This window comes from Oncorhynchus nerka, linkage group LG4 (assembly GCF_034236695.1).
Source record: "Oncorhynchus nerka isolate Pitt River linkage group LG4, Oner_Uvic_2.0, whole genome shotgun sequence".
NCBI classification, from domain to species: Eukaryota; Metazoa; Chordata; class Actinopteri; order Salmoniformes; family Salmonidae; genus Oncorhynchus; species Oncorhynchus nerka.
Window position 1 is genome coordinate 44,334,348 of NC_088399.1, and position 27,729 is coordinate 44,362,076.

A 27,729-nucleotide genomic window follows, 5' to 3' on the forward strand; every position below is an offset into this window, starting at 1 on the left:
ACAGTATCACCAACCAGTGTCTTAGAGTAACACACACACACGCCCTCTCGCTCTCCGTACCATCGAGTATCTGCTGCACGGCCTCGTTGCCCATCTGTGAGGCGGTGAAGCCCTGCAGTGAGAGGATGGAGGCGTCTGCTCCGTAGCTCAGCAACAGCCTGCAGGTCTGGAGGTGTCCCGCCATTGCAGCACGGTGCAGGGCTGTCTGCCCCAAGGTGTCCAGGGCATTCATCTGAGAGAGGGAGGGAGAAAGGGAGGGAGAGCAGAAAAGAGTGAGGAGATGAGAGGGAGAGGAGTTGAGAGTTGTGGGGATTGAGCTGTGCAACTAAATTCACGCATTTTGAAATGAACACAAACAATAATTAATCAGCCGAGCCCTCGGGCTGCTGGAGCTCTTCAGAGACTATCAGCACCGAACAGGAACTGGGAGCGAGTGTTATTGTGTGTGTGTGTGTGTGTGTTTTGGGAGGTCAACTGCATATGTACGTGTATAAATGTATGCTCGTCTCACTGTACAATTGTGTACCAGAGCCGAGCGTTTCAAGTCTGAGATGACTTCCTGCCTGACTTTTATTTATTCTGCCCTGTCTTCGTTTCCCTTAGCTGCTGGGATATTCTCATTTCGATTTATTACTGATTGTACAACTCCAAATGAAAGGGGAGACTCTGCTTAGAACATACACACACCACAGCGCTGCTCCCCACAGACCCACTGATCAGAGCACAGCAGCAAAACTCCAATACCAGGCGCTGCTCGACTTTACTTGTTAACCCTGCACACTCATGGGAATTGGCCTCTTTGAATAGGGCCAAATTGAAATGCTTCTAACAAAATAAACATGAGAAGCATAATCATGGTAGAAATTGAAGAGAGATGACGGGGAAATGATCAGACCAAAAGGCGAGGACAACAGAACTCATTTGACATTTTACTGTACTTTTCGCAGCATTTGTTGCGAAATCTGAAAGGCCTCTGGATATAATCAGTAAGACTAGAACGATATTCATAGAAAATGTGGGGTAGGTTCAACATAAAAGACCAAAAATGAAAGGGTTTGAGTGAGAGGTCTCACTGGTGTCTCCAAGTGGTCACACACATCTCCAAAGTAGGCACAGCTCCTAAGTCATTCCAGTGCACTTTTCTGACTCAAAGAAGAGAGCCTTTAACTATAAAAGGTGCTTTCTTGAGCTCCCCTAGCTGTGCCGTTGAGGAACTAGAGCAAGGACATCCGTATTGTTTTGTTTGGAACACAGCCCTGCATCCCCACCATCACACTGTTGTTGTTTTGTTTGGAACACAGCCCTGCATCCCCACCATCACTGAATCACTGTTGTTGTTTTGTTTGGAACACAGCCCTGCATCCCCACCATCACTGAATCACTGATGTTGTTTTGTTTGGAACACAGCCCTGCATCCCCACCATCACTGAATCACTGTTGTTGTTTTGTTTGGAACACAGCCCTGCATCCCCACCATCACTGAATCACTGTTGTTGTTTACGCAATCCAAGAACGGTCCATTATAAATCGCAATCTGGGTCGGATGGGTATAATTTGAACGCTTGTTCTATTGCCGACATGACTAGCTAATTTAGAAAATACCATGTTACAGTGTCACGCTTTCGAAAGTTGGGCCCTGTACAATCGGCACTGCAGACAACGTGGATGGAACCATGGAATCCAGACGTAAAAATGGAATGAAATAATACTCAAAAAATGTATCAAACTCAATAGGAAATCAACTAAATGTATTGAACTTATAAGAAAACTCATTCATTTGCCCAAGTTAATCAAAAAGACATTAACAAAATGCATCAGTGAATTGTATTTTCCTGCAACTTCTGAAACGGCACGGGAATGGGCAGGTCTACACTTTGTGTAGCCGTTAGCGATGATGCTAATAATAACCTTTTGGTAGAGATGGAAAGGCTTTCCCAAAAACCTTCTCAATTAAATGCTAACTACTTAGTAGCCTACTCCTACCTGGCAGAATGACATCATGATTATTTGCATCAATCCAGTGGCCATGTGTTATGCAAACTCAACAATCACATGAGCGCTTGCTGGTGTGCACTTGCTTTAAAAGGTTCAATTCACCCCAATGTTTTATGTATTTTTCCTAGACCTCAAAAGTGGTCTCCTGATGTGGTTTAAGCATTGATGTGGACTTAGAACACCAAATGTTGTTGTTTTTCTATAAATAAGTGTGATTTTGAGAGCAAAAAAAAAACGGAAGAAAAAAACAGGGGAAAACAGAATAAAAATTGAACTTAATTTTTAGGGGCCTACACAACACCCTTCGGGGAAACGGTAGTCATTTTGGTGCACATAGAATAGAGTCATTAGAGCATTCAGGTGTGTGTTTTGGGCTACATTTCTTCACATCATAGGCTAATTCTGTTCAGAGCAACCCAGGTTTTGACATGTCATCCTTGTAACTGTACATCAAACATAGCGGTCATAAACATTGATACTGTAAATTACATGCACATTTGGAGTCGGAGACCCTGTAACATGTATAGCATGTCACTGCGCAGCCAATGCTTTCTAATACAGGCACTTAAAAGTGATCAAATCTTCCTTTTACACACCGTATACCGGCAGAGAGTTTAACAGGCTGCCTGCTCTGCTCAGGGAAGTGCTGCGGTTTACCTTTCCATGTCTGTTCCATCTGTCATGCTCCCTAACCAGCTAAGTAGTGCTGGGCCTCTGTGGGGGGGGATAGCTACCTCCCCTTATAACTATGAATAAGACAAGCCCAGACCTGACAGTCAAAATACCACTGTTTGGAGGCTTCTCTTCTCTGGATAGATACTCAACTGTCAAAAGCACCCAGGAGCCTCTCTCTCGTGTCCGTCTCTGACGTCTTTCTTTAGAAAGTCATATAAAAACACAACTCACGCTATTGAGAGAATTCCATCGAGGGAAGCTATCAAGAGGATTCTCTTTAGTGGCTGTCTGGCTTTGAAACATTGTGGAACTGGTGCACGTCTTTCACTAGGTCTGCATGAGGGAAGGACCGCCTGTGAAGGTGAGGACGGGCTCTTCAGGGGGGGGGCTGGCAGGCTCTGAACACTCCATCCATCTGCTCATTCTTATCTGATGGAGCTCTCAGAAGCAGGCAGTTGATCGGCCAGGAGGACAGTCTTTCCCCCCAGTCCGTCCTGTCGTTGGTCTCAATAATACTATAAATGACTGAGCTCTAAAACAAGTGGTAACTTCAGACCCACCCGGACACTGAGGAGACAGATCTCAGCCTTTTTTTGTTGTTAGAAAAACATCCCGTCTCACAGGGTCTGGGTTCACTCAAACGGCTGCAGATTTACACTCCGATTAAGTATTTTCCATTGTACTTGCCCCTTTTGCTGATACAAGCAGCAAGACCAGTAGAGAGCATGGCAGAAGGGATGGACGGGTGAGGTGAACACTGTACCTTTGCTCCATGTTTCTGCAACACCTCCATGATGTCATTGTGGGCCCTCTCAGCAGCCACGTGTAGGGGGGTCATGAAGCTGCAGAGACAGACAGACGCACACAGGGTTGGGTCAACATCGTCATTATATAGCAGTGGTTAGAGGATCGCTTTAGAGGTCAGACAGTGTTCAGCTAAACAGGAAGAGACTCACTCCTTGTTCTTCTCGTTGACGTTGGCACCTTTACGTAACAGCAGCTCTGTGATCTGCTTCCGCTTGGGGTGAGGAGAGGCCACTGAACAGTGCTGCAACACAAGAGGAGGAGTCCATTTAACACTGTGTGGTGTGTGTGTGTGCTGTGCGTGTGGGGTGTGCCTCACCAGTGCCGTCTCGTGTGTCTGTGGGTGTTTGAAGTTGATGATCTCCAGAGCGAGGGACTTCTTGGCCTTGGCCACGTCTGCTTCCCGCGCAGCCTGGAGTAGAGAGTGCCCCTTAAACTCATCTACACAACACACACAGGGGGGAAACCATGTCATCACTTACACACACGCCATAAGACTTCCATTATTCTCCCAAGTCGTCAAAGGGGGAAACTATTTCAGCATATGAGTGCATAGGAGAGTCTATAGGTCCGTGTGTGAGTGTTAGTAAGTGGATGTCTTTTCTCACAGGTGAGTCTCTCTTTGAGCTCCGGGGTGGGGGCCATGTCCACAGCACTCTTCCCGTGACAGTTGACCAGGGTGGGGTCAGCCCCGTGGCTCAGCAGCAGAGAACACACCTCCACGCGGTTCTTCGAGGCAGCCTCGTGGAGCGGGGTGAACTGCCACAGGTCCATGGCGTTCACACACGCTCCATGCTAACAGGAAACAGAGAGGGCCGTTACACACCGTACACGTGGTGAAGGAAATAAAGTGGCAGACATGTTTCTGAAAAACTATGTTTTGAAATCCGAACGGGTTCAATAAGAAAGAAAAACGGCTTATTAAAGTGTGAACACGACCCAGGTGTTGGGTGTCTGACATGAAACGTGGCTTCCCTTAGACATGCCAGTCAGTCCGGAGACTTCATCTCAAAGACAAAGTGAATAGAGAATGAAGTCCGAGTCTGTCTGTCTCCCGTCGAAGGAGGAGAAGCCGGTCAGGCTTCTCGGCCTGTGATGAACCCCTCTGAAAACACCTGACAATAACGGCTTCCTCAGGGACCTCTATCTCTACCCAGAGCTAAAGGATTCTCACTTCCATAGCCGCCACGTAACAAGCATACCAGCACACAAAAAGCAGCATAGAGTTTCTAACCTTCAGCAGCAGCTCTGTGACTTCGTAGTGACCATAGGAACATGCATTGTGGAGAGGTACCAGACCACTGAGGGAGAAAGGAACACAGACAGCATTAGGACATTACAGGGACAGAGCCTTTATATCTCTGTACAATTAGAAATTAAGTTAATTAGGTAAGGAGGTCGAATGAAGTGTCTCAGCAACGTGTGAACTTCAACATTCCAGAAACATTATTGGGGGGGACGGACGGACACTCCAACACGACACTCACCCTAAAGCGCATGCAAACAACAAACACACTTACCCTTTGTCCTTAGCATGTACGTCTGCACCGTGCTGTAGTAGGAGCTGGACTATTCTGACCCGGTTGTACCCTGCAGCCAGGTGAAGAGGGGTGGACTACAGGAGAGAAAGTAGAGAGAGAGAGAGAGAGAGAGAGAGAGAGAATGTTCAGAACAAGACAAGGACATCTGAGCGTACACTTTCTAAACCACAGAAAAGACCTCCTACTGGGCAGGAGCACGATGCGCATTACAGCACCTAAAGCACGTTAACAATGCACCTTAGTGCTAGCCTATGAGCGTGTCTGTCTGGGGAGAGAAGTTGATGTGAGGTCCCAAAGAGGGAGGGGAGGACTCAGGATGGAATGTTTATCCGGAGGTCAGAGTTCACGGAAACAGAAGCGCAATTAACTCTGAACCGGAGTCGGCAACATAAAGAGCTGATCTGGGAGGACAATATTCTTTAGGTCATTATAGTTAATGCTTCATATCAGGTGAAAACCTGGTGGGATAGCCTGGGCTATAGTGTGACTGCTTTTATATCTTATCTTAACTTATCTCCGTGTGTGCGTGTGTGTGTAACCTAAATGAAGTGCATCTCATCTCACAGATTCTGTCCTCCCACTGAATAGTCAAATAGATTACCTCACCTCATTGAAAACAATTAGTGCAATTAGGAAACTGCAGATTCAAGCTGGATCAAAAATGTGAATCAATGTCTTCCTTCAGAGCAGCCATGTGAAAGCCTCTCTCAGCTGTTTCAGCCTTGAGCAGAATGCTCTACGCTGCTGAGTCAACAGCCAAGTAGGGAAGCGCTAGAACAATGGTTGCTTTAACAACACAGGGAACACATTGATTTGCATGTTTTGTTGTGGACTGTCCTACAGCTGTGATTCCAGTAAGTTGTGGAAATGACTTAGCGACGTTTGTTGTGAAGAGGCAGTGGCAAGACAACACAAGACAAAACAACAATCTGAAGGAGGAACTCGAAAGGAAAAGGCAGCATCAAGGTCGTTCCATCAACAGAACAAAGAGATGAGCAGCGTAGCATCAACGTCATTCACAGAGACAGGAGTTAGCCTAGCGCCCGTGCATTGAGTGGGTATCAGAGACAAAATAAATGGTAACATCCAGACAGTGAATAAACAGAAAGCAGGAAAAAGAGAGGACCCCATCCCCCTTCGTATATACTTTCTAGGTGAGGAACAAGTATGTGACTGGAGAATAGTGAACCAAATAAAGAGAAAATGTGCCAATGAGGCGTGCACAACAACAAACACTGACAATTTGTCATTGTTTCCTGCATTCCACTGATTACACAATTAAGGAACTGTGTAAATTGTCTACCCATAGATCATTTACAACTCGTATTTGGTCTGGACAATATTACCAAGATGCAAGAAACAAGCTTTCGTCACGTGCACATGATAAAAACAACAGCAAAGTAGACAACAAACCGAGTCAAGAACGATATTCAAATGTGTGACTCAAGCTATGGAATGGGCAGGGTGTCACAGTAAGGCATTACAGTAGCAGTTGCAGACAGGGGAGGGGAAGTAAGGTGGAATCAGGAACACCTCTTAGAGATGGTTCGTATCCCAGGGTTCTTTATCCTGCCCCAAAATCACCCCCACCCCAAATCATAACCTTAACCCAGGACACAGCAGGAGCATTGGTGGGTGGATGAAATATGACCAACAAAAAGGCCAAGGTTCCAAAATGTGCACAAGAGGCATCTTAACTGATAAAACCATAATCCAAGAACCCCAAACAGAAATCAAAAGGAGTGCATCATCTTACAGCTGTTTGAAAATAACTTACCAGCATTTTTTGGGTTGTTGACTGAGCGACAATGTCGGCAGAATCACAAATAAAACAAAACCAAAAAAAAGGAAAACAAAAACAGAAAACACAAAAAATGATATGAAAGCATCATGTTGGTATTCCAAGCTGGTAGAAGTTCCGTAGAACCCATTTGATTCATCCCTGTGTTTTCAGCTGTTCACCCGGCCTACGCTTTTATTATTCTTTGAACAAGCTGTGGAGAACCGCGTGACTGCACTAGAACTTTCAGGGACAGTTGGTCGGGTGGGAGGTGCAGGTGACAGGCATTAGCAACCATAACATTTACAGGACATTTGAACAGAATCTGGAGGGAGGCGACAGGGCTGTTCATCATCCTGTCTTCTCTGTCCCCATCTGGCCACAGGAAGGGTTGGGCCTGGCGTCATGGGGCACCAGTCAGCCCTGTTCTGTTCCACCCCCAGAATGATAACGCTACATGAGCAGGACTGGATGGGGCCACAGTGTCTCCTGACCCCTCCTGTCTCAGCCTCCAGTATTTATGCTGCAGTAGTTTATATGTCGGGGTCTAGGGTCCGTTTGTTATATCTGGAGTACTTCTCCTGTCCTATTCGGCGTCCTGTGTGAATCTAAGTGTGCGTTCTCTAATTCTCTCCTTTTCTCTTTCTTTCTCTCTCTCGGAGGACCTGAGCCCTAGGACCATGCCCCAGGACTACCTGACATGATGACTCCTTGCTGTCTCCAGTCCACCTGGCCGTGCTGCTGCTCCAGTTTCAACTGTTCTGCCTTATTATTATTCGACCATGCTGGTCATTTATGAACATTTGAACATCTTGGCCATGTTCTGTTATAATCTCCACCCGGCACAGCCAGAAGAGGACTGGCCACCCCACATATGCTCTCTCTAATTCTCTCTTTCTTTCTCTCTCTCGGAGGACCTGAGCCCTAGGACCATGCCCCAGGACTACCTGACATGATGACTCCTTGCTGTCCCCAGTCCACCTGACCGTGCTGTTGCTCCAGTTTCAACTGTTCTGCCTTATTATTATTCGACCATGCTGGTCATTTATGAACATTTGAACATCTTGGCCATGTTCTGTTATAATCTCCACCCGGCACAGCCAGAAGAGGACTGGCCACCCCACATAGCCTGGTTCCTCTCTAGGTTTCTTCCTAGGTTTTGGCCTTTCTAGGGAGTTTTTCCTAGCCACCATGCTTCTACACCTGCATTGCTTGCTGTTTGGGGTTTTAGGCTGGGTTTCTGTACAGCACTTTGAGATATCAGCTGATGTACGAAGGGCTATATAAATAAATTTGATTTGATTTGACTGAGAGGATGATTCAGCCAACACATGGCAGAGCAGAGCTGTTGTGTGTTATTTAGGACAGGATGCAATACTGGGCCTCTCTCTTCAACGTGACAGCTGTGAGTCATATGCTTTTATTTCTATGCTATTTAGCAGACACTTTTATCCAAAGCGATTTACAGCCATACTGTGGGTCTCAATACAAGACCGCTATAGAACCAAAAAAGCCATTGTAAGACTTCAGAACTAGCACCTCAGGAGAAACCAGTACCATGCACGTCTTGATTGCTGATTTTACAGTGAAAAAAATAAACCACTGTACAGTACATTTGGAGGGCATACAGACCCTTTGACTTTTTCCAGATTACGTTACAGCCATATTCTAAAATGTATTAAATAGTTTTTTTTATCCCTCATAAATCGACACACAATACCCCATAATGACAAAGCAAAAACAGGCATTTCTAAATATTAGCACATTTAAAAAATATATATATGAAATATCACATTTACATAAGTATTCAGACCCTTCACTCATAACTTTGTTGAAGCACCTTTGGCAGCGATTACAGCCCCGAGTCTTCTTGGGTATGAAGCTACAAACTTGGCACACCTGTATTTGGGGAGTTTCTCCCGTTCTTCTCTGCAGATCCTCTCAAGCTCTGTCAGGTTGGAAGGGGAGTGTTGCTGCACAGCTATTTTCAGGTCTCTCCAGAGATGATATATCGGGTTCAAGTTCAGGCTCTGGCTGATCCACTCAAGGACATTCAGAGACTTGCCCCGAAGCCACTCCTGCGTTGTCTTTGCTGTGTGCTTAGGGCTGTTGTCCTGTTGGAAGGGGAACCTTCGCCCCAGTCTGAGGTCCTGAGCGCTCTGGAGCAGCTTTTCATCAAGGATCTCTATGTACTTTGCTCCGTTCATCTTTCCCTCAACCTGACTAGTCTCCCCTGCCGCTCAAAAACATCCCCACAGCCTGATGCTGCCACCACCATGCCTCGCTGTAGGGACGCTTGACATTCAGGCCAAGGAGTTCAATCGTGGTTTCATCAGACCAGAGAATCTTGTTTCTCATGATCAGAATCCTTTAGGTGCCTTTCGGCAAACCCCAAACGGGCTGTCATATGCCTTTTACTGATGAGTGGCTTCCGTCTGACCGCCTCTACCATAAACGGCTGATTGGTGGAGTGCTGCAGAGATGGTTGTCCTTCTGGAAGGTTCTCCCATCTCCACAGAGGAACTCTTGAGCTCTGTCAGAGTGACCATCGGGTTCTTGGTCACCTTCCTAACCTAGGCCCTTCTAACCCGATTGCTCAGTTTGCCTGAGCAGCCAGCTTAAAGAAGAGTCTTGGTGATTCCAAACTACTTCCATTTAAGAATGATGGAGGACACTTTTTTTGGGGACCTTCAAAGCTGCAGAATTTTTTTAGAACCCATCCCCAGATCTGTGCCTCGATACAATCCTCTCGGAGCTCTACGGACAATTCCTTCCACCTCATGGCTTGGTTTTTGCTCCTACATGCACTGTCAACTGTGCCTTTCCAAATAATGTCCAATCAACTGAATTTAACACAGGTGGACTCCAATCAAGTTATAGAAACATCTCAAGGATGATCAACGAAAACAGGATGCATCTGAGCTCAATTATCGCGTCTCATAGCAAAGGGTCTGAATACGTATGTAAATAAGGTATTTTCAGTTTTATTTATTTATTGAATGTCAAAATTTCTAAAAACCTGCTTTTGCTTCGTTAATATAGGATAGCGTGTGTAGATTGATCAGAGGGAGAGAACAATGTAATTAATTTTAGAATAAGGCAGCAAAGTAACAAAATGTGGGAAAAGTCCAGGGGTCTGAATGCTTTCCGAATGCACCGTATATGCCCGACATAAAGCAAACCACAAAATAAACACCAAAATACCCGCAAAAGGTCATTTTTTGTTTCCGTATTTTATATGCATCCCATACCACTGGCTAGACCAATGATAAGACTAGGCTATTTATCCCAGTTACATGCCACTATTCTCTAAAATGTTGATATGATTCACACACCATGCTGACAAAGAGCCTTCTTTCACTGCATTTTTCATTAACAGTTTTCCCTTGTCTGCCAGTCTGTTTTTATTAGGCTGTGTCTAACCCAGGAATATTGCAAATTCAATGCATCACAGGGCTGCATCACCATGGCGACAGTTGTAGCCGAGGTTGGGCTCAATCGCTTAGGCTCCGCCCGTCAATCTGTCAACCCGGAGGGGCGGGATGAGGGGAGAGGGGGAGGTAGGGAGGAGGGCGAGTCAGTCTACTGATAGCTAGAGCATCCCACCGGCTTTATACAGTACACAATCAAACACTGCAGCTCTAAAAAAAAAAAACACACAAAAAAACACTTAAGGACACAATAACAAACCCTGTTGTTAAAAATAACTAAGTACTGCTTCCGCTCTCTCCCCCTCTGCAATCGCTTACATGGCTCATTGACAAGACCGGGTAATGTTCCATCTGCTTTCAGACACAAAGCTGTTCACTGTTAAACAACTGACTGGAAATTATTACAATCCGGCCTCCACTTTTGAGAGTCATCATGACCTTCCAGACAGTCTAGTCAACTACTACACAACTCATTACCCTGTCCCCACCTCTAATAACGTACTGTCCCCGCGGATATGAAATCAAACAACAGTTTTGATTTGGAACATGACGTACTGAAGTCATACAGATAGAGGAATTGCATGCTGGGGCATATTTTCTCGGAGGCCCGACGCGAAAACGTAGAGTTTTCATCTTCTAACCAAATCTTAAGTATTTGTAAGGGAACATCTGTGATGGAATAAAGCACTGTTTCATTTCCCGGTGGACATGGAGAGGGCAAGGCAAAGCTGAGCTGCTCGTCGGAGAGAATATGAGAGAGAGAGAGAGCGAGCGAATGAGTGAAAACGGATGTGGCAGGATTAACCTATTGTCTCCCAGCCCTTGGAGATATGTACTGTAGTGAGTCAGATAAAGGGAGAGAGAGGGGGAGAAAGAGAGCAGGTTCAGGAGGGTGAAGTGTTAGAGAGTACATGTCTGTGTGTACTATATTGCATTGTTCTTTGAACTGTTACTTGGCAATTAATGTAGCCCTCTTCATCTCCAATACACAATGAGTACAGATACTTCCACACAATAATACAATTGTGAATAATCAGATTGATTTAATAGTTTGATTATATCAACGATTTCCCTAATAATCTTTTTTACATGGACACATATCAAATCATTTACGTGACGGGACTCTGAAATGGAGAAAATCGGCAATCCAAATAAACGTTCCACCACAGCGACCATGTTATTTTTGTGACGCATATTTGATTCTGAGTTCGGACATACACAGTTTGTATGTGAAAACTATTTATATGATGCATACTTTCAGTTTTTCCAAACTCACTTCACTCGGACAAAAGGAAGCTGCTCGTGCGAAATACACTGCTATGAGACTGATTAAGGGGTTAACGTGTCCTAATAATTTGAATGATTGCTCAGAAAACCAGGTGTTTTATATCAGTGTATGCTTACTCGATTATGAGCTTACGTCGATAACCCCCAAAATTTCTAAGAAACAAAATAAATTAGAATTTATCTTAAGCCTCTGTATTTCATAATTTTCCTTCGATTTGCAAGAGGCTGAATGTATCTCACCGGAGAAAATATCCGGGGCGAGCGAAACAGCTCCACTCTGTCTCTGTATGTGTAGGCCATCTATCTGACGCGGTCTGGTCATAAAGACTGACATTGTTGCCGACCATGGCATTAAATGCAAGGGAAGCCAGTGAGTATTTGGCCTCCCTTGATAAAAAAAAAAGAAAGTATTAAATAATATCCAATCTGCATTGATGTAAACTGAGTAAGCGCAACTGTGAATGGTCCTGGCACACACACAAAAAAGTGTCAAGGGAAGCCAGTTTGGATTTGGCTTCACTCCTATCACATCACATCGCATCAAGAGAAATACGTCATTGACAAAAATAACTTGAATTGATGCATCTCGCTGTGTTGTTATCCCCTGGTGGCTGGCTAGCTAGCTAAAATCGTCCCTTTCCTAAATTAGCCATGGATGGAGATAAGGATTTGGACTTCTGGTTTTACTTAATTCTCCATACTGGCCAACGATTACAATGGCAATTCTGATCCAACCATAAATTCATCCATTGTGCCCCTGGTCTGAGAGGACGGAAGTTCAATATTTAGCTAGTAGAAGACTAATAGTAGTAGAAGGTTAATATTAACTATTTAACATTGCCCATGAAAGGAAGTTAGGCTAGCGAGCAAGAATTTTGCCAGGTAGCCTAGAACAACAAATAAAAGTGTGTACTGTATGACAGTCATAGACCGTTTCGTCAACATGAACGAGAGGATGGCATTGGCGTTTCTCTACAGGTAGGGTGAGTCAACATGTTTATTCTACTTGCACGAACGCACACACAAATCAGAACCATGGTCAGCCACATCATATTTAGCTAACGTTGATTGGACTTTTTGGTATGTTTAGTTGTCACTGTATTAGACTAAGCGTAGGTGAAGTTTAAATGGTGCTGGAATAGTGGAGGCAGCTCCTGTTTTCTTTGCGGCAACTCTCCGTGGATCTAAATCAATAGTTGTTTAGTGGCCTGAAAATGTTGGAAACATTAACACCCTCTCACCATTCTGTAGGTCACGTAACGGTTTGTTACATGCTATATGCGTCGTGGACTTCACCGGACAGAGGTTGCAAGGCATATGAACTAACATTATAGAGCAAACAAGGCAATCATCACTACACAAGGTGTAATTTGGCTTATTTTTGGTCTAGGCTTCCCCTGTGATTTTACCCACACACCGCTACTGCTTGTAGAGTCCATTCCCTGACCAATTAAGGCTCTTCTGAGTGCAACTCAATATAAGGAAAGTGTTCTGAATGTTTTGTACACTCAGTGTATATTCAGTCTTCAATTACACCAGAGATTGTATGACACACTATTCCATTAGATTAAACAGGGTCATAGCATACTTCCAAACTTAGCTGGATAGCCAGTCGGTACTTTATGAAATCGGCACTAAGGTAAAATGGAATAAAATACGTTGTGTTTTTAAAATCTAAAAGCAGACTGCCAGGCAACCGGAGCATATCCAGAGTAGCAGGCAGGAGAGCGGCAGGGGTGGGAGTATGTCGCAAAGCTGTGATTCCTTCCTTTGCCATTACTTTCATCAGCTCCAGTCCTTTGTCCCATTTTCTCTCCTATTTCCTTAGCCTCCTCTCTCTCTCTCTTTTCACAGGATTGTAACCTGTAACCATGCCAACAGTGACTGCTAGCTGTCAGCTGTTGCCATGGCGGCAGTGCATGCTATAACTACCATAAAATTGGTAGAGTGTGAGGTTTGGCCGAGGCACTGCGCTTTCCTGAGCGAACCAACTTACAGAGAATCTCTCTCTCCACTGAGATAACCATGCATCGACAGGCTTAACCCTGGGGACACACCACCAGCCAGGGAGGGAGGGAGGGTGACTTTGTCTTCATGTCCTGTTCCAGGGGATACGGTAGAGTAGACAGCCCGGTCCAAGGGGAGGCAGGCGAACACAAATGTTGGCAAACAGAGAGCGGAGGATAGCCCACTCTTTCCCTGGATCGATAATACATTAGGCCTCTCCACTCCCCTCCTCCGCCCTGCTGACGGCTAACTGCTGGGGGAGATATACGGCCCTGCCCCGGCCCCTATCCCAAGCCACTCTGTGGTAATGATGCATAACACAGCCCAGGTCCCGGGGGGATGGGTGCCCTGCCCATCCTCCAGACATAAAGCAGCACACTACATGCACACCTCTGTGTCCTTCTGACCTCCATATATTCCAGGCTAGCGACTACGTAAACACAAACACCACCACCGTGCAGGTATCTTCCTGAAACCTTACAGCAGGCTATTTCTATTGGGTGCCCCTTTTCATGAGCCGATAGTTGACAAATGTTCAGAAAATGTACTTAATATTAAGCACATATTTAAACAGTCTGTTTTCCCATAGTACAGACAGTCTTCACACACCAAAATTGGGAGCCGTCTTAGCACGCTGCTTTCATCCAGAAATATGATGTACATCTTAACAAGCGCCTTTGATGAGGGCTACAGAGTGACTCCCTAATCGTTAGGTCTTTGATGTTGTAGTTAGCTGTGGCAGGCGCGTGGGTGGTACTTCACTGCCACCTTCTATTCCCATTACAGCTAGACTCAGACAAAACACAGAGTCAGGAAGGACAGCCGAGCAGGCGGCCTACATTTATATACGGTCAAAACATGGATCAAGAACATTTTAGAAATCACATACGCCTTGCAACTGATCTTTCAAACCTTGAGGCGGCTGCGGCACGATAACGGTGAACGATCTAAACCACACGAGGCTCAAAAGAAGCTCAGAATCCCTGAGTAGCAAACTCACAAAAGCTGCTAGTGTTAATTGGGTTGAAAAGAAACACTCACCCAGCATTGGCCGCAGACTCTATTCCCAGTCCAATCCTAGCCCTCACACCAGCAATAGATCATTTTTACGTTCGAGCCAGGCGATATCGTCAAGTAAATATTACCCCTGCCAACATGATAGCAGAGTGTAGGTGGACATTCTGCCAGTAGTTCTGATATAATCTTAATGGAATAACGTGTGTGTGTGTACAACGAGAGGCTAACAGTCAAGTCTATACACAGTAGCCTACACAGAAAGAACTGAGAAGGGTACAGTCTTCCCCTGGTACAGAGTGCACTAATTGGAAACTATGGGCCTAGAAAGAAGCAGCTCAGTGAGATAAAGATGAAGGACTTTGTTCAGTAGTGGTGTTACCAACTCAATATCTATGCCATGAACCACGACAAAAAAACACCACTACATTTGCCTGCCGGGCTGCTTTCGCAGATGGTTCAAACAAGCCAAAACACTCCATATATTAAGGACCCTGTCTCAGTTAGGTCCTGCAGCACATAACGCAACATTAGCCCTCTCTGTACCACACTCAGGCATCTATGCTGAAATTTGTTCCTAGGGGCACCGGTGCTCCTAAATTAAAATTCCAGGTAGCACAGTAAAATATTTAGGAGCATATGCGACCAAAATTGTAGCACTGTAGAGCCCTCTCTCACAGAACTAGTACGAATGAGGAATACATAAAAAGGAGAAAGAGGGGATAAAAAGAGAGGAGAAACCAGAAAGGTCAGTGAAACAATTGAGGGGGGACTCTCATGGCTGCGCTGCACATGTGTGGTGGAGTAAGTGATTGGTTTTTCAGAAGGCATTTTGATAATGCTCTCCAGCGAGCTGCCGCATTGAGCCGGGCCGCGTTAATAACGTCCTGCACTCCTGAGCTCTCCATCATCTTCAGACCCACCCACGGAGTCTCTCTCGCACACACACACAAAATCGCACCCCTCTCTCTCTCGTACACACCACACACACACTGTTACTACAAACTTCCAAATGAAAGCTTCTGTTGGAGGCAGGATAGCGTAAAGAGGGCGGCTGGTGTTACAGAGACGCCTTTTCAAATGATGCTTTTGAAGAGTTGCTTCATTGCAGACTGAGTTAAGTGGCACACTCCTGTCAGCTTTGATGTGAATCACAGGCAGCAGTATGAATACCTGGCCGTTGTTTCGAATTCCTACTACCTCCACAGGTATTGATGGTGGTTGTCACATTTGACGTTAAAACCGGCGACAGATTCAGGAGTGGGCATTCCAATCAGCATGAGCTGATGATCGTCATGCATTTGGGACGTCGGCTGCTCTTTCAGTTCACCACAAGGGAAAACAGCTGTCAACATCCAGCCACAGGCTTGACTCCCATCAGTATTCGTCACATTGCACAATGCACATTTGCACGTATGATCATTGAACCTGGCTGGCTATCAGTCCTCTCAGACGGGGAGGTAATGACGTGATCTTCCTCTCCATGACCCTCTCTCCATGACCCTCCGCTCTGCTCTCTCCCCAGAAGGCTCTCGGAGTAAAACCTTTAATGCGTGGGCGGCTCAGGAAACGTACTTGGGCCTCCATATCCAGGACAAGGAAGCACAGAGGAGCATTAACTAGTAATACCGGAGCCTCGCTACAGCAGACTGGGTCAACACAATGGAGCTTACCTACCCATCTTGGCCTGACAGAGCCAGTAGCAGAACACTTATGCGAGGAGTGTTAGACAGCATTAACCCCTTCCTGGCTGGATCTTCTACTGCAGACTAAGGACATCCAGACTAATCTACTGGATGCTAATCCTACCATTGGTCTATGACACAACTTGTTCTGCAGAATGTGGAGGACCAAAGACCTGAGACTGGTTTCTCTCTTCTGGTTAAATGTGGACCAGTGTAACACCAGGCACTGGTTACAGCATAGGCTGATGGGTGAAGAGGTGGGATGCCCTACGCCCAATAATTACCCTTAATTACACCGGCAATCACCAGTTAATCATGACTATTAAAGGATGAAGCATAAGTGCCATCAGAGAAATGATCACCTCACAAACATCTCTTATAGGACGGTGTGAACCAGATGGTTAACGGATTAGGCTAGACGGAATCAGCTCTGTGAGAGAACACTAATGTAATGTGCCTTCAAGAAGTTTTCAGACCCCTTATCTTTATCCACATTTTGTTAAAGCCTCATTCTAAAATGGATTAAATAAATAGAAATCAGCAGCAATCTACACACGATACCCATTATGACAAAGTGAACAGGTTTTTAGAAATGTTAGTGAATGTATTAAAACAAAAAAACAGACCTTATTTACATAAGTATTCAGGCCCTTTGCTATGAGACTCGAAGTTAAGCTCAGGTGTATCCTGTTCCCATTGATCATCCTTGAGATGTTTCTACAACTTGATTGGAGTCCATCTGTGGTAAATTCAATTGATTGGAGATTATTTGGAAAAGCACACAGCTGTCGATACAAGGTCCCACAGTTGACAGTGCATGTCAGAGGAAAAACCAAGCCATGAGGTCTAAGGAATTGTCCGTAGAGCTCTGTGAGAGGTTTGTGACAAGGCACAGATCTGGGGAAAGATACCAAAACATTTCTGCAGCATTGAAGGTGCCCAAGAACACAGTGACCAGCATCATTCTAAATGGAAGAAGTTTGGAAACACCAGAAATCTTCTTAGAGCTGGCCGCCTGGCCAAACTGAGCAATCGGGGGAGAAGGGCCTTGGTCAGGGAGATGACCAAGACCCCGATGGTCACTCTGACAGAGGTGTAGAGTTCCTCTGTGGAGATGGCAGAACCTTCCAGAAGGACAACCATCTCAACAATCAGGTCTTTATGGTAGAGTGGCCAGACAGAAGCCACTCCTCAGTAAAAAGACACATGACAGCCCGCTTGGAGTTTGCTAAAAAAAAAGGCACCTACAAGACCATGAGAAACAAGATTCTCTGGTCTGATGAAACCAAGATTGAACTCTTTGACCTGAATGCCAAGCGTCACATCTGGGGGAATCCTGGCACCATCCTTACAGTGAAGCATGGTGGTGGAAGCATCATGCTGTGGGGATGTTTTTTGGTGGCAGGGACTGGGATACTAGTCAGGATCGAGGCAAAGGTGAACGGAGCAAAGTACAGAGAGATTCCTGATGAAAACCTGCTCCAGAGCGCTCAGGACCTCAGACTGGGGCGAGGGTTCACCTTCCAACAGGACAATGACCATAAGCATACAGCCAAGCCAACACAGAAGTGGCTTTGGGACAAGTCTCTGAATGTCCTTGAGTGACCCAGGCAGAGCCTGGACTTGGACCCGATATAACATCTTTGGAGAGATCTGAAAATAGCTGTGCAGCAACGCTCCCCATTCAACCTGAGCTTGAGAGGATCTGCAGAGAAGAATGGGAGAAACTCCCCAAATACAGGTGTGCCAAGCTTATAGCATCATACCCAAGAAGACTCAATGCTGTAATCGCTGCCAAAGGTGCTTCAACAAAGTACTGAGTAAAGGGTCTGAATACTTATGTAAATGTGATATTTCAGTATTTTATTTTTTCAACATTTTTTGCTTTGTCATTACGGGGTATTGTGTGTTGATTTATGAGGTGGGAAAAACAATTGAATTACATTTTAGAATAAGGCTGTAACGAACCGTTGAAGTCAGAGGTTTATACACACCTTAGCCAAATACAATTAAAGTCAGTTTTTCACAATTCCTGACTAGTAAAAATACCCTGTCTTAGGTCAGTTAGGATCACCACTTTATTTTAAGAATGTGAAATGTCCGAATAATAGTAGAGAGGATGATTTATTTCAGCTTTGATTTCTTTCATCACATTCCCAGTGGGTCAGAAGTTTACATACACTCAATTAGTATTTGGTAGCATTGCCTTTAAATTGTATAACTTGGGTCAAACATTTCAGGTAGCCTTCCACAAGCTTCACACAATAAATTGGGTGAATTTTGGCCCATTCCTCCTGACAGAGCTGGTGTAACTGAGTCAGGTTTGTAGGCCTCCTTGCTCTCACATGCTTTTTCAGTTCTGCCCACAAATGTTCTAAAGGATTGAGGTCAGGGCTTTATGATTGCCACTCCAATACTTTGACTTTGTTGTCCTTAAGCCATTTTGCCACAACTTTGGAAGTATGCTTGGGGTCATTGTCCATTTGGAAGACCCATTTGTGACCAAGCTTGAACTTCCTGACTGATGTCTTGAGATGTTGCTTCAATATATCCACATAATTTTCCTCCCTCATGATGTCATCTATTTCGTGAAGTGCACCAGCACCTCCTGCAGCAATGCACCCCCACAACATGATGCTGCCACCCCCGTGCTTCACGGTTGGGATGGTATTTTTTGGCTTGCAAGCCTCCCCCTTTTCCCTCCAAACATAACCATTGTCATTATGGCCAAACAGTTCTATTTTTGTTTCATCAGACCAGAGGACATTTCTCCAAAAAGTACTATCTTTGTCCCCATGTGCAGATGCAAACCGTAGTCTGGCTTTTTTATGGCGGTTTTGGAGCAGTGGCTTCTTCCTTGCTGAGCGGCCTTTCAGGTTATGTCGATATAGGACTCGTTTTACTGTGGATATATATACTTTTGTACCTGATCCTCCAGCATCTTCACAAGGTCCTTTGCTGTTGTTCTGGGATTGATTTGTACTTTTCGCACCAAAGTCTCCTTCCTGAGCGATGTGACGGCTGCATGGTCCCATGGTGTTTATACTTGCATACTATTGTTTGTACAGATGAACGTGGTACCTTCAGGTGTTTGGAAATTGCTCCCAAGGATGAACCAGACTTCTGGAGGTCTACCATTTTCTTTCTGAGGTATTGGATGATTTATTTTGATTTACCCATGATGTCAAGCAAAGAGGCATTGAGTTTGAAGGTAGGCCTTGAAATACATCCACAGGTACACCTCCAATTGACTCAAATGATGTCAATTAGCCTATCAGAAGCTTTAAAGCCATTACATAATTTTCTGGAATTTTCCAAGCTGTTTTTAAAGGCACAGTCAACATAGTGTATGTAAACTTCTGACCCACTGGAATTGTGATACAGTGAATTATAAGTGAAATAATCTGTCTGTAAACAATATTTGGAAAAATTACTGGTGTCATGCACAAAGTAAATGTCCTAACCGACTTGCCAAAACTATAGTTTATTAACAATAACTTTTTGGAGTGGTTGAGAAACTAGTTTTAATGACTCCAACATAAGTGTATGTAAACTTCCAACCTCAACTGTAACTAAATGTGGAAAAGGGGAAGGGGTCTGAATACTTTCCGAATGCACTGTAACTAGGGCTGACCCCATTTAGTCGACTGGTCAATTGTTTGGATCCATAAGCTGTTGGTCGACCAAGGTCTCTTTAGTCGAGCAGTCGCAATTTATTTGTAATTTTTTTAATGGTGCACAAGACACCAGTCTGATTCGCGACTGTCTCAGTGGACTAATCCATTGCTGAGGCCACGGGGATGGAACAGTCCATCGCTCTAAGACATGTGATACTGAAATTGTGTATTGTGATTGTGAAATTATGTAAAATATAATGTTGCAACACTAATAGATTTAATATTAACAAATGCACTTTCTCCCGCGCTGTTTACGGTCGCTGACCGCGGCTCTGAAACATTCTTTAGTTCGCCGTAGAAGTGACTCTTTTCCCTATGTTGCTACGTGCATAATAGCAGAGTTAACTTGTATATGGGGATTGAGAACATTGCAGCGGAGGCAGCAGCAGCAAAGACGAGGAAACAGCCCGTGCCTAATTGTCTAATAAAATTGAGGAGAGAGGAAACCCCAACTTAATTAGGTCTATAATAAATAGCCTAACTGTTAAATGTGCCTGGCTTTACAAATCATATATATATATAAACACATACATATATATATACATACATACACAGAAATAAGACCGAGCTTGCCTTTGTTGCCTGTTTGAGTGTTTGTTTAGTTGCCTACTGATTCGTGAGAACCAAGCATCATGCAACGGCAAAACAGATTTGGCTGTTTTTAGCCTTTGCTATGCTGTAATATTTTAACACACCCGGGGCGGCAGGGTATCCTAGTGGTTGGAGCATTGGACTAGTAACCGGAAGGTTGCAAGTTCAAATCCCCGAGCTGACAAGGTACAAATCTGTCGTTCTGCCCCTGAACAAGCAGTTAACCCACTGTTCCTAGGCCGTCATTGAAAATAAGAATTTGTTCTTAACTGACTTGCCCAGTTAAAAAAAGATATATATTGATAGACTGGTATTACTTATAATTTATTTAGTGTTGTTTACACTGTTCCAAACAGGCAGGAAAAAATATATTTAATCTAACAGCATCCGTTTGTCACACATTATAAGCAAGCATCTCTCGGTCTTATACCCTCCATTTTATTGATCTTATTCTTATTGTTACAATTATCATTATAATAATAAGTATTGTCATTCTCATTAGTAGGCTTTGTACTGTAGCCTTGTATAACCACCACCGAGCTGTAGGCCAGTCTTAAACTTAAACTGTAACTTACTTAGGCCTATATTTCAATATATACTGTATCAATCAATAATTTGTTCATTCATGCCATCACACAGCATACGAGACATTCCTACTTTGAAATGCAATCAAGCATAATTAAATATCAAGAGGAGCTTTGAATAAGAAGCCTAAACAATAAATAAACTGCAATGTTGTTTTTAGGCTGCTGTAATAAAGGCTCCATATTTATTATTTTTCATTAGAACAGACATATTTATTTAGTGTTGTTTACTGTTCCAAATGGTCCCAACATTTTGTTATGTAATAGCAACTGTTTGGCACACATAATAATTGTGCAACGCTTGCTCCAATACCCTCCTCTTTCTTCATCTCCAGGATTTTCCACAACTAAGTCAAATGTCTTCCACAGATCTGACTTCCACTTTTCCTCCTGAGCAACCAGTAAACAAACCGCTTTGAGTTTATTTTTCACGTCTTCCGCATCCATTTTGAACAGCACAATAAACACTTGCTGTGGTACCTTGTCGCTGCAGAGGAGAGGAGGCAATGTGCGCCAGTCACACAGGCACTCGCTGTAAATTCTTTTTTAGCACAATGTGACCTCCGGGGTCTTTGACTCATCTGTGTGTCTTAATAATTTAATCAAACAGTGTGCTTAAAGCATCAGACACGCTCAGTGCATATGTAGTTGATTTTATTAAAACACATAGGGTGTGCCTGTCTATATATGGAAAAATAAGGTTAAACATTTCGACCAATCGATTGGTCAAAAGAACAGGACCACTCTCGGTCGACCAAGATTTTTTTTAGTTGGGGACAACCCTAAATGTAACAAACACTTGTCTGATGACGTAGTCCAGCTGGTGTCACGCAGAGACACCCAGGAACCTGAGCTACCCAATCACATGATTGATTCACTTAACTCAGAGATTCATCCTCAGCGTCTTATGCTCTCCATTGAAATTCTAAAGCCGATATAATTCCAAAACCGATAAAGCATTTATTTTAGTCGCCCCCTCTCTCATTTTCCCCTGCGGTACGATATGCGGAGGCGGGTGTCACTTCGAAGTCAGTCCCTGAATACAGAGGCAGTGATGGTTATGACAAGCCTTGATGTTGATGATGGTTAAGACACGGCAAAAAATGGTGAGGTTTGAGACAGGCCCGGTTCATTCATCCTCAGCACATCCCACTGTTCCTAGGGCCGTTGGAGGGACAGGATGGCAGCAGGTTGTTGAAGTAAACTGAGATGCCATTGTGCCCGGGGAGACGGGCACGTGTCTGCTCTGCTCCTCACACGTAGACAGACTGGATCTCCTCCTCCTGAATACTGGGCAGCTTCCGAAGGCGTTTGGCCGCATCCGGGTACTGGGTTGAGGCAAACCGGTCATTACAGGGAGCGTCTCATCTCAACGCTCCACTAAGCTTCCCGTAAGTGTCCACCCAAGGTCATTTCTTTACACACTACTGAAATGACAGAGCGGAGTTACTAACAGTAGACGCCAAGGGATAGGCATTCTACAGATTCCTCCACAGTATCAACACCAACCAGTCAGAAAAGCAAAGTAAGGATTTAGTAAATCCAGCTACATAAAAGAGGATGATCAAAAACAACTAGGGCCTATTGTTCATGCCTTGAACCTCAATCTAATAGGGGTTTCTAACAACTAACTATAACACCAGTGCTGCAGACACCACTGTAACCTAGATTAAAAACATGGCTGTTGGCAGGGGGTCCACGTATGGCTAATATCACAGGTTCGGAGGGGATTCATCATTTTACAACGTTCTCTAGTGTCGCCTACGCCTCTTCCCCTCCTTGTTGTAGCCATGGAAATAGCCTAACACTGAGGACACTGCCAGGGACAGTATTCTCCATTTCCTATTGTCCTTGATCACCCCATCATCGCCAAGAGCCTTTTCTGTCCTGGGCTGCTGCAATATCCATTGTAGAAGCAAACTGTGACAAACGCAATGAATTTACAGAACAAACTGTGTTTCAGGCCATGAAGATATCGGAGGATGATAACAGCCCTTTGCTGCTTTTTTTTTTTTAAACTCCGGGTGTGGATTCAACAGAAAACAGAAGAGGAGAAATAGAAGAGAGACTGGTACAGCAACAGAGTCCCATGACAAATGGTGCCGCTCGGAAAGAGCTAAAGTATTCTATTATATACTTCAACAAAATAATGCCCCTGTAAGCTGTAAATGTATGACAAATGGAAAACAGAAGACTTGAGCAGCCAAGGGCGAGCTTCTCTTCAATTCTTTCCCTGGGTTATGGAGGCGGAGGGACAGAGAAGCGAGGTGGGGGGACAGGGGCAGAGGCAGCAAATGCGAGCAGTGGATCTTTAAAACGCACATAGGCAGACCACTAAGGAGATAAAAACAAGAAGCTAACTGAATGGGTTCAGGAAGCAAGTGTGATCAACTTTTTATTTATTTAGCCGAATATCATAGGAGAGATTAGCTGGGCATGGAATGACTAGACAGGTGAAAGCATTGAGGACTGACTGACTGTGACTCTAGTCTCTTTACGGGGGGGGGGGGGGGGGTTAAAGTAACACGTACTGTACCTGAGTGGTAGAATCTCCATTACATTTAAGTCATTTGAGTCCATGAAATAACCTGTGCCACAAAGTCACTTCTTAACTACCACATGCATGGCACACATCCCTGAATAAAATGCACCAACAAAACATCAGCAAGCTTAGTACATTTTCAAGTTCACTCTTCTCTCTCAAGGCGGGCCTTAGACCTTTACTTCCATTCCAGTTGAGTCGCTCATTTCTTTATTAGTTTTGACAACAGAAATTACAAGTGGAATGGGTTATGAGGACGGAGAATCCTCAGAACAGAATATCATTAGTATGCTAATCAGAATCCACACTTACAGTATTTGCATATTGCACGGAGAGATCATGCAGATGGCTCTATCTCTGGCTCACACACTCAGTTCTCCCTCTTTCTTAGGAAGAAATCAGGACAATTTTGTGTTAGCATTAAGTTAAGTGGAGTCCAGGTAATTACAAACAGTGAGTTGCCGTGTACTAACCATCTTAGGATAGCTGAGAAGCTCACTTTTAGAGGTTAGTGTGGGAAGGGAACACACCTGACAGACTGGATGTAGCCTAAACACCGACAAAAAGCTCCCTTGGAAATATCTAGGAGCCCCATGAATTGCACCATGTCGGCTAAATGCTGACCTCTCACTTTCCCGTAATCTCCTCCATAACTCCTGGGTCTCCCTCCTAGGTAAAATACCTGTGACTCACTGGACAGTCAATTAAAGGGCTATATAGTATAGGGAAACAGAGCTGTGGCCTTAGGAGAGGCCAAGTAAGCCTATTCTATCTGAAAAACTCTTAAAAACACAATTATAGTACCATCCAAACGAACACACATGGGTGTTTGTCAAAATACATACTAGCACAGGAGGGTCAGAGTACGAGTTCAAATCAAAGTATGCCAAACGGAGCACAGAGGGCACTTCTCGAATGCGTGCTCCGTTTGTACATATCTTGAAGCATGCACCGATGCAAACGTCAACGGAAAGTATGCAAAGAAATGACGCAACCACGTAAAAAATTACACACATTTTCTTGAAATCAATGGTGGCGATTATTTGAGCTGAAGTGAGAGAAAATACACTCCGACTTTGAATGAAATGTTGCCTATTGGCCTCCCGAGTGGCGCAGCGGTCTTAGGCACTGCGTCTCAGTGTTGCGGCATCACGACAGCCACAGCCACGACAGCCACGGGTTCAATCCCAGGCTGTGTCACAACCAGCCGTGACTGGGAGTCCCATAATTGGCCCAGCGTCTTCCGCCACATTGGTGCAGCTGGCTTCCGGGTTTAGCGAGCGGGTGTTAAGAAGCGCGGCTTGGCGGGTCATGTTAAGGAGGACGCATGACTCGAATTTCGCCTCTCCCGAGCTCGTTGGAGAGTTACAGCGATGAGACAAGATCGTAATCACCAAATTGGGGAGAAAAAGATATGAAAAGTAATAAATAAATAAATAAAAAATGTTGCCTATTCACCTCTCATATGTTGCCTGACTACAATATTTTAACTTCATACCTTAATAAATACATGCTGTGTTAATTTTGGCATGGTTACCTGCCTACCATACCCACTGTAGTGTGCGTAGACCGCAAGCCATAGTAAGTCAATAGAGTTAACTGGCTAGCTACTACTGTTAGCTAACTAGATAGCCACAAAGAATTGTTAGCTAGCTACCCATATAGAATTCACATCTATATTGGATAACATTGGTTTAAGGTCATTTTTGCCGGTTATACTATCTGGTTAGCTACATTATTACGATTTACATATAGCTAGCTGATATTTATGAAGTAAAACTTTTGTTTTGTGTATATCTTGTTTCGTCTCTATTGCCATTGTCCTGGCTAGACCGCTGCTCTCAAGTGGCGCAGCGGCCTAAGACACTGCATCTCAGTGCTAGAGGTGTCACTACAGACACTGTGGTTAGAATCCAGCCTGTTTCACCACCGGCCGCGATTGGATATCCAATATGGTAAAGCACAATTGGCCCAGCGTCGTCTGGGTTTGGCCGTCATTGTAAATAAGAATTTGTTCTTCACTGACTTGCCTAGTTAAATAAAGGTTAAATAAATAAATACAAATAAAACGGAAGGTTCAGTGAATGGGTCCATAGTAAGTCAGTGGGCTAACTGGCAAGCCACAAAGAATTGTTAGCTAGCTACCCACGAAGAGTAAACATCTACTGTACCTTGCATAACATTAGTTTTAGGACATTTCTGCCTGTTTAACTAGATAGCTGGCTAGCTAGATTACAACAATTCACATATACAGTATATCTAGCTGATAATTCTGAAGTAAAACGTTAGCTTGGTGTACATCTTGTTTCGTCTATATTGTTGCCATTGTCCTAGCTGGAAGCAGGTTCAGTGAATGGGGCGATGCAGCGTGGGGTAATACTGTACGGGGAGCGAGAGTGTTGATTAAATGTTATGTTTTATGTGTCCTCCACACCCTTGTCCTCACAAGAGCATACTCAAGAGAACTTCCTTGGAGAATGCACGTGGAGCACGAGTGTGGGGAGCACAGTAGTACGCATATTTCGAGAAACACCGAGGACTCAACATCCCAAAGCAATGTAACTAGCAGGAGCAACCCTCTCATCTGCCTTAGAACAGCATCTCTGAACCGACATGCTGTGCTGCCTGGGCCACAGCAACTCATTAGCACAGAGAGACTAACCGCACTGCACATTAGTGGCGACTGTAAAGGAGAATACATTCTCTCTGTTCATAAACACTGAGGTCTGGGGAGCAACCAACTGGCTGGCTGGCTGGCTGGCAGGAACACTGCACTCTGCAGAGCTGTATTAGAGGGCCGTGATTTGGCAAACACAGAACCAGCCATAAACATCCACAGCGTCTAGAACAGCACTGCTCACATAAAAGGCAGAGAATTGGCCAGGGAGGTGGAGGGAGGGATGGTGGCATTTTAATTAAAAGGAAAAAGGGGTAATAAAGAAAGGGGTCTTGAGATGGAGGCTATGGCGACAATCTTTGGGAAAGCTTCATTAGCATTTTAATATGCATCATTGTGTCAGTTATTATTATCGCTGTCATCGTACCCTCACGGAAATCAATCCAAATCTAAATGTCATTGCATGCCTCCTGAAGCAGGCAGGGACAGAATTCAGATATACAAAGCCACGGCACTGACAACCCAGCCGGTGGATGATCAGGAGTCATTGAATGCTAACGGCTTACTTAATAGCCATAACCACAACCTACACTGCTGTGGTGTAGGAATACAAAGAACCTCACTGCGGAACCCCCCACAGATCTCCAAATCCCTCTACCGGAATAATTCTAAACTATAAAACAGGTTATTTGGATCTTGGATGCTGATTGGTTGATAGGAGTTAGTAACCACAATCCCAGGTAATGAATTGACTAAATGAATTGACTCAACCCCACCCTACATGTACAAATTACCTCAACTAACCTGTACCCCCGCACACTGACTCTGTACTGGTACCCCATGTATATAGCCTAGTTATTGTTACTTTTATTGTGTTACTTTTTATTATTTTTTACCTTGGTTTAGTTTGTAAATATTTTCTTAACTCATCTTGAACTGCACTGTTGGCTAAGGGCTTGTAAGTAAGCATTTCACGGTAAGGTCTACACTTGTTGTAGTCGGCGCATGTGACAAATACATTTTGATTTGATAATGCCTGTTAACAGCTCCATTTGAATCAATGCGCATCCACTGTCTGACAGCCTAGCCAGGTAATTTATACACTTCATCTCCCCTGGAAAAAAACCCGTCTAGGCAATATTTCCCCATGCTACTCCTCTAGCATTTGGTTTGCAACAGTTGAGGTTTGCCTAAAACTTGCTGTCTGCTTCTCCAATCCGTGCCATGCATATGAACGTGACAGATTCTCTGGTTATAATGAATATATCCCAAGAAACTGCAAAAGGAACAAAGGTAAAACAAACAAAAAATGCACATAGCTTGCTGTCATTTCAACTGCTTGATGTGATTGTGTGTTTGCTTTAGTTGGCTAGGCCAGCAAAGGAGAAAGTGCTAGTCTCATAGCAACCTTTATTGCTTAGACCAGGGGTGTCAAACTCATTCCATTGAGGGCCTTGTGTCTGAAGGTTCTTGGTTTTTCCTTTCAATTAAGCCCGAGA

The 27,729-nt window shown here is 44.3% G+C and overlaps 1 protein-coding gene across 2 annotated transcripts in view; it reads right to left on the reverse strand.

The window, feature by feature from the left end:
- Positions 1 to 27,729, reverse strand: part of LOC115125989 (poly [ADP-ribose] polymerase tankyrase-1-like) — a 123,306-nt gene that overhangs the window by 22,154 nt on the left and 73,423 nt on the right. For both annotated transcript variants that reach the window (XM_029655579.2, XM_065017559.1), the window contains exons 6-12: positions 4,995 to 5,089; positions 4,709 to 4,775; positions 4,083 to 4,269; positions 3,794 to 3,915; positions 3,627 to 3,718; positions 3,434 to 3,512; positions 61 to 232 (exon numbers count right to left, since the gene is read on the reverse strand). In XM_029655579.2, coding sequence (XP_029511439.1) covers positions 61 to 232; positions 3,434 to 3,512; positions 3,627 to 3,718; positions 3,794 to 3,915; positions 4,083 to 4,269; positions 4,709 to 4,775; positions 4,995 to 5,089 — 814 coding nt within the window. The remainder of the gene's footprint in view (positions 1 to 60; positions 233 to 3,433; positions 3,513 to 3,626; positions 3,719 to 3,793; positions 3,916 to 4,082; positions 4,270 to 4,708; positions 4,776 to 4,994; positions 5,090 to 27,729) is intronic.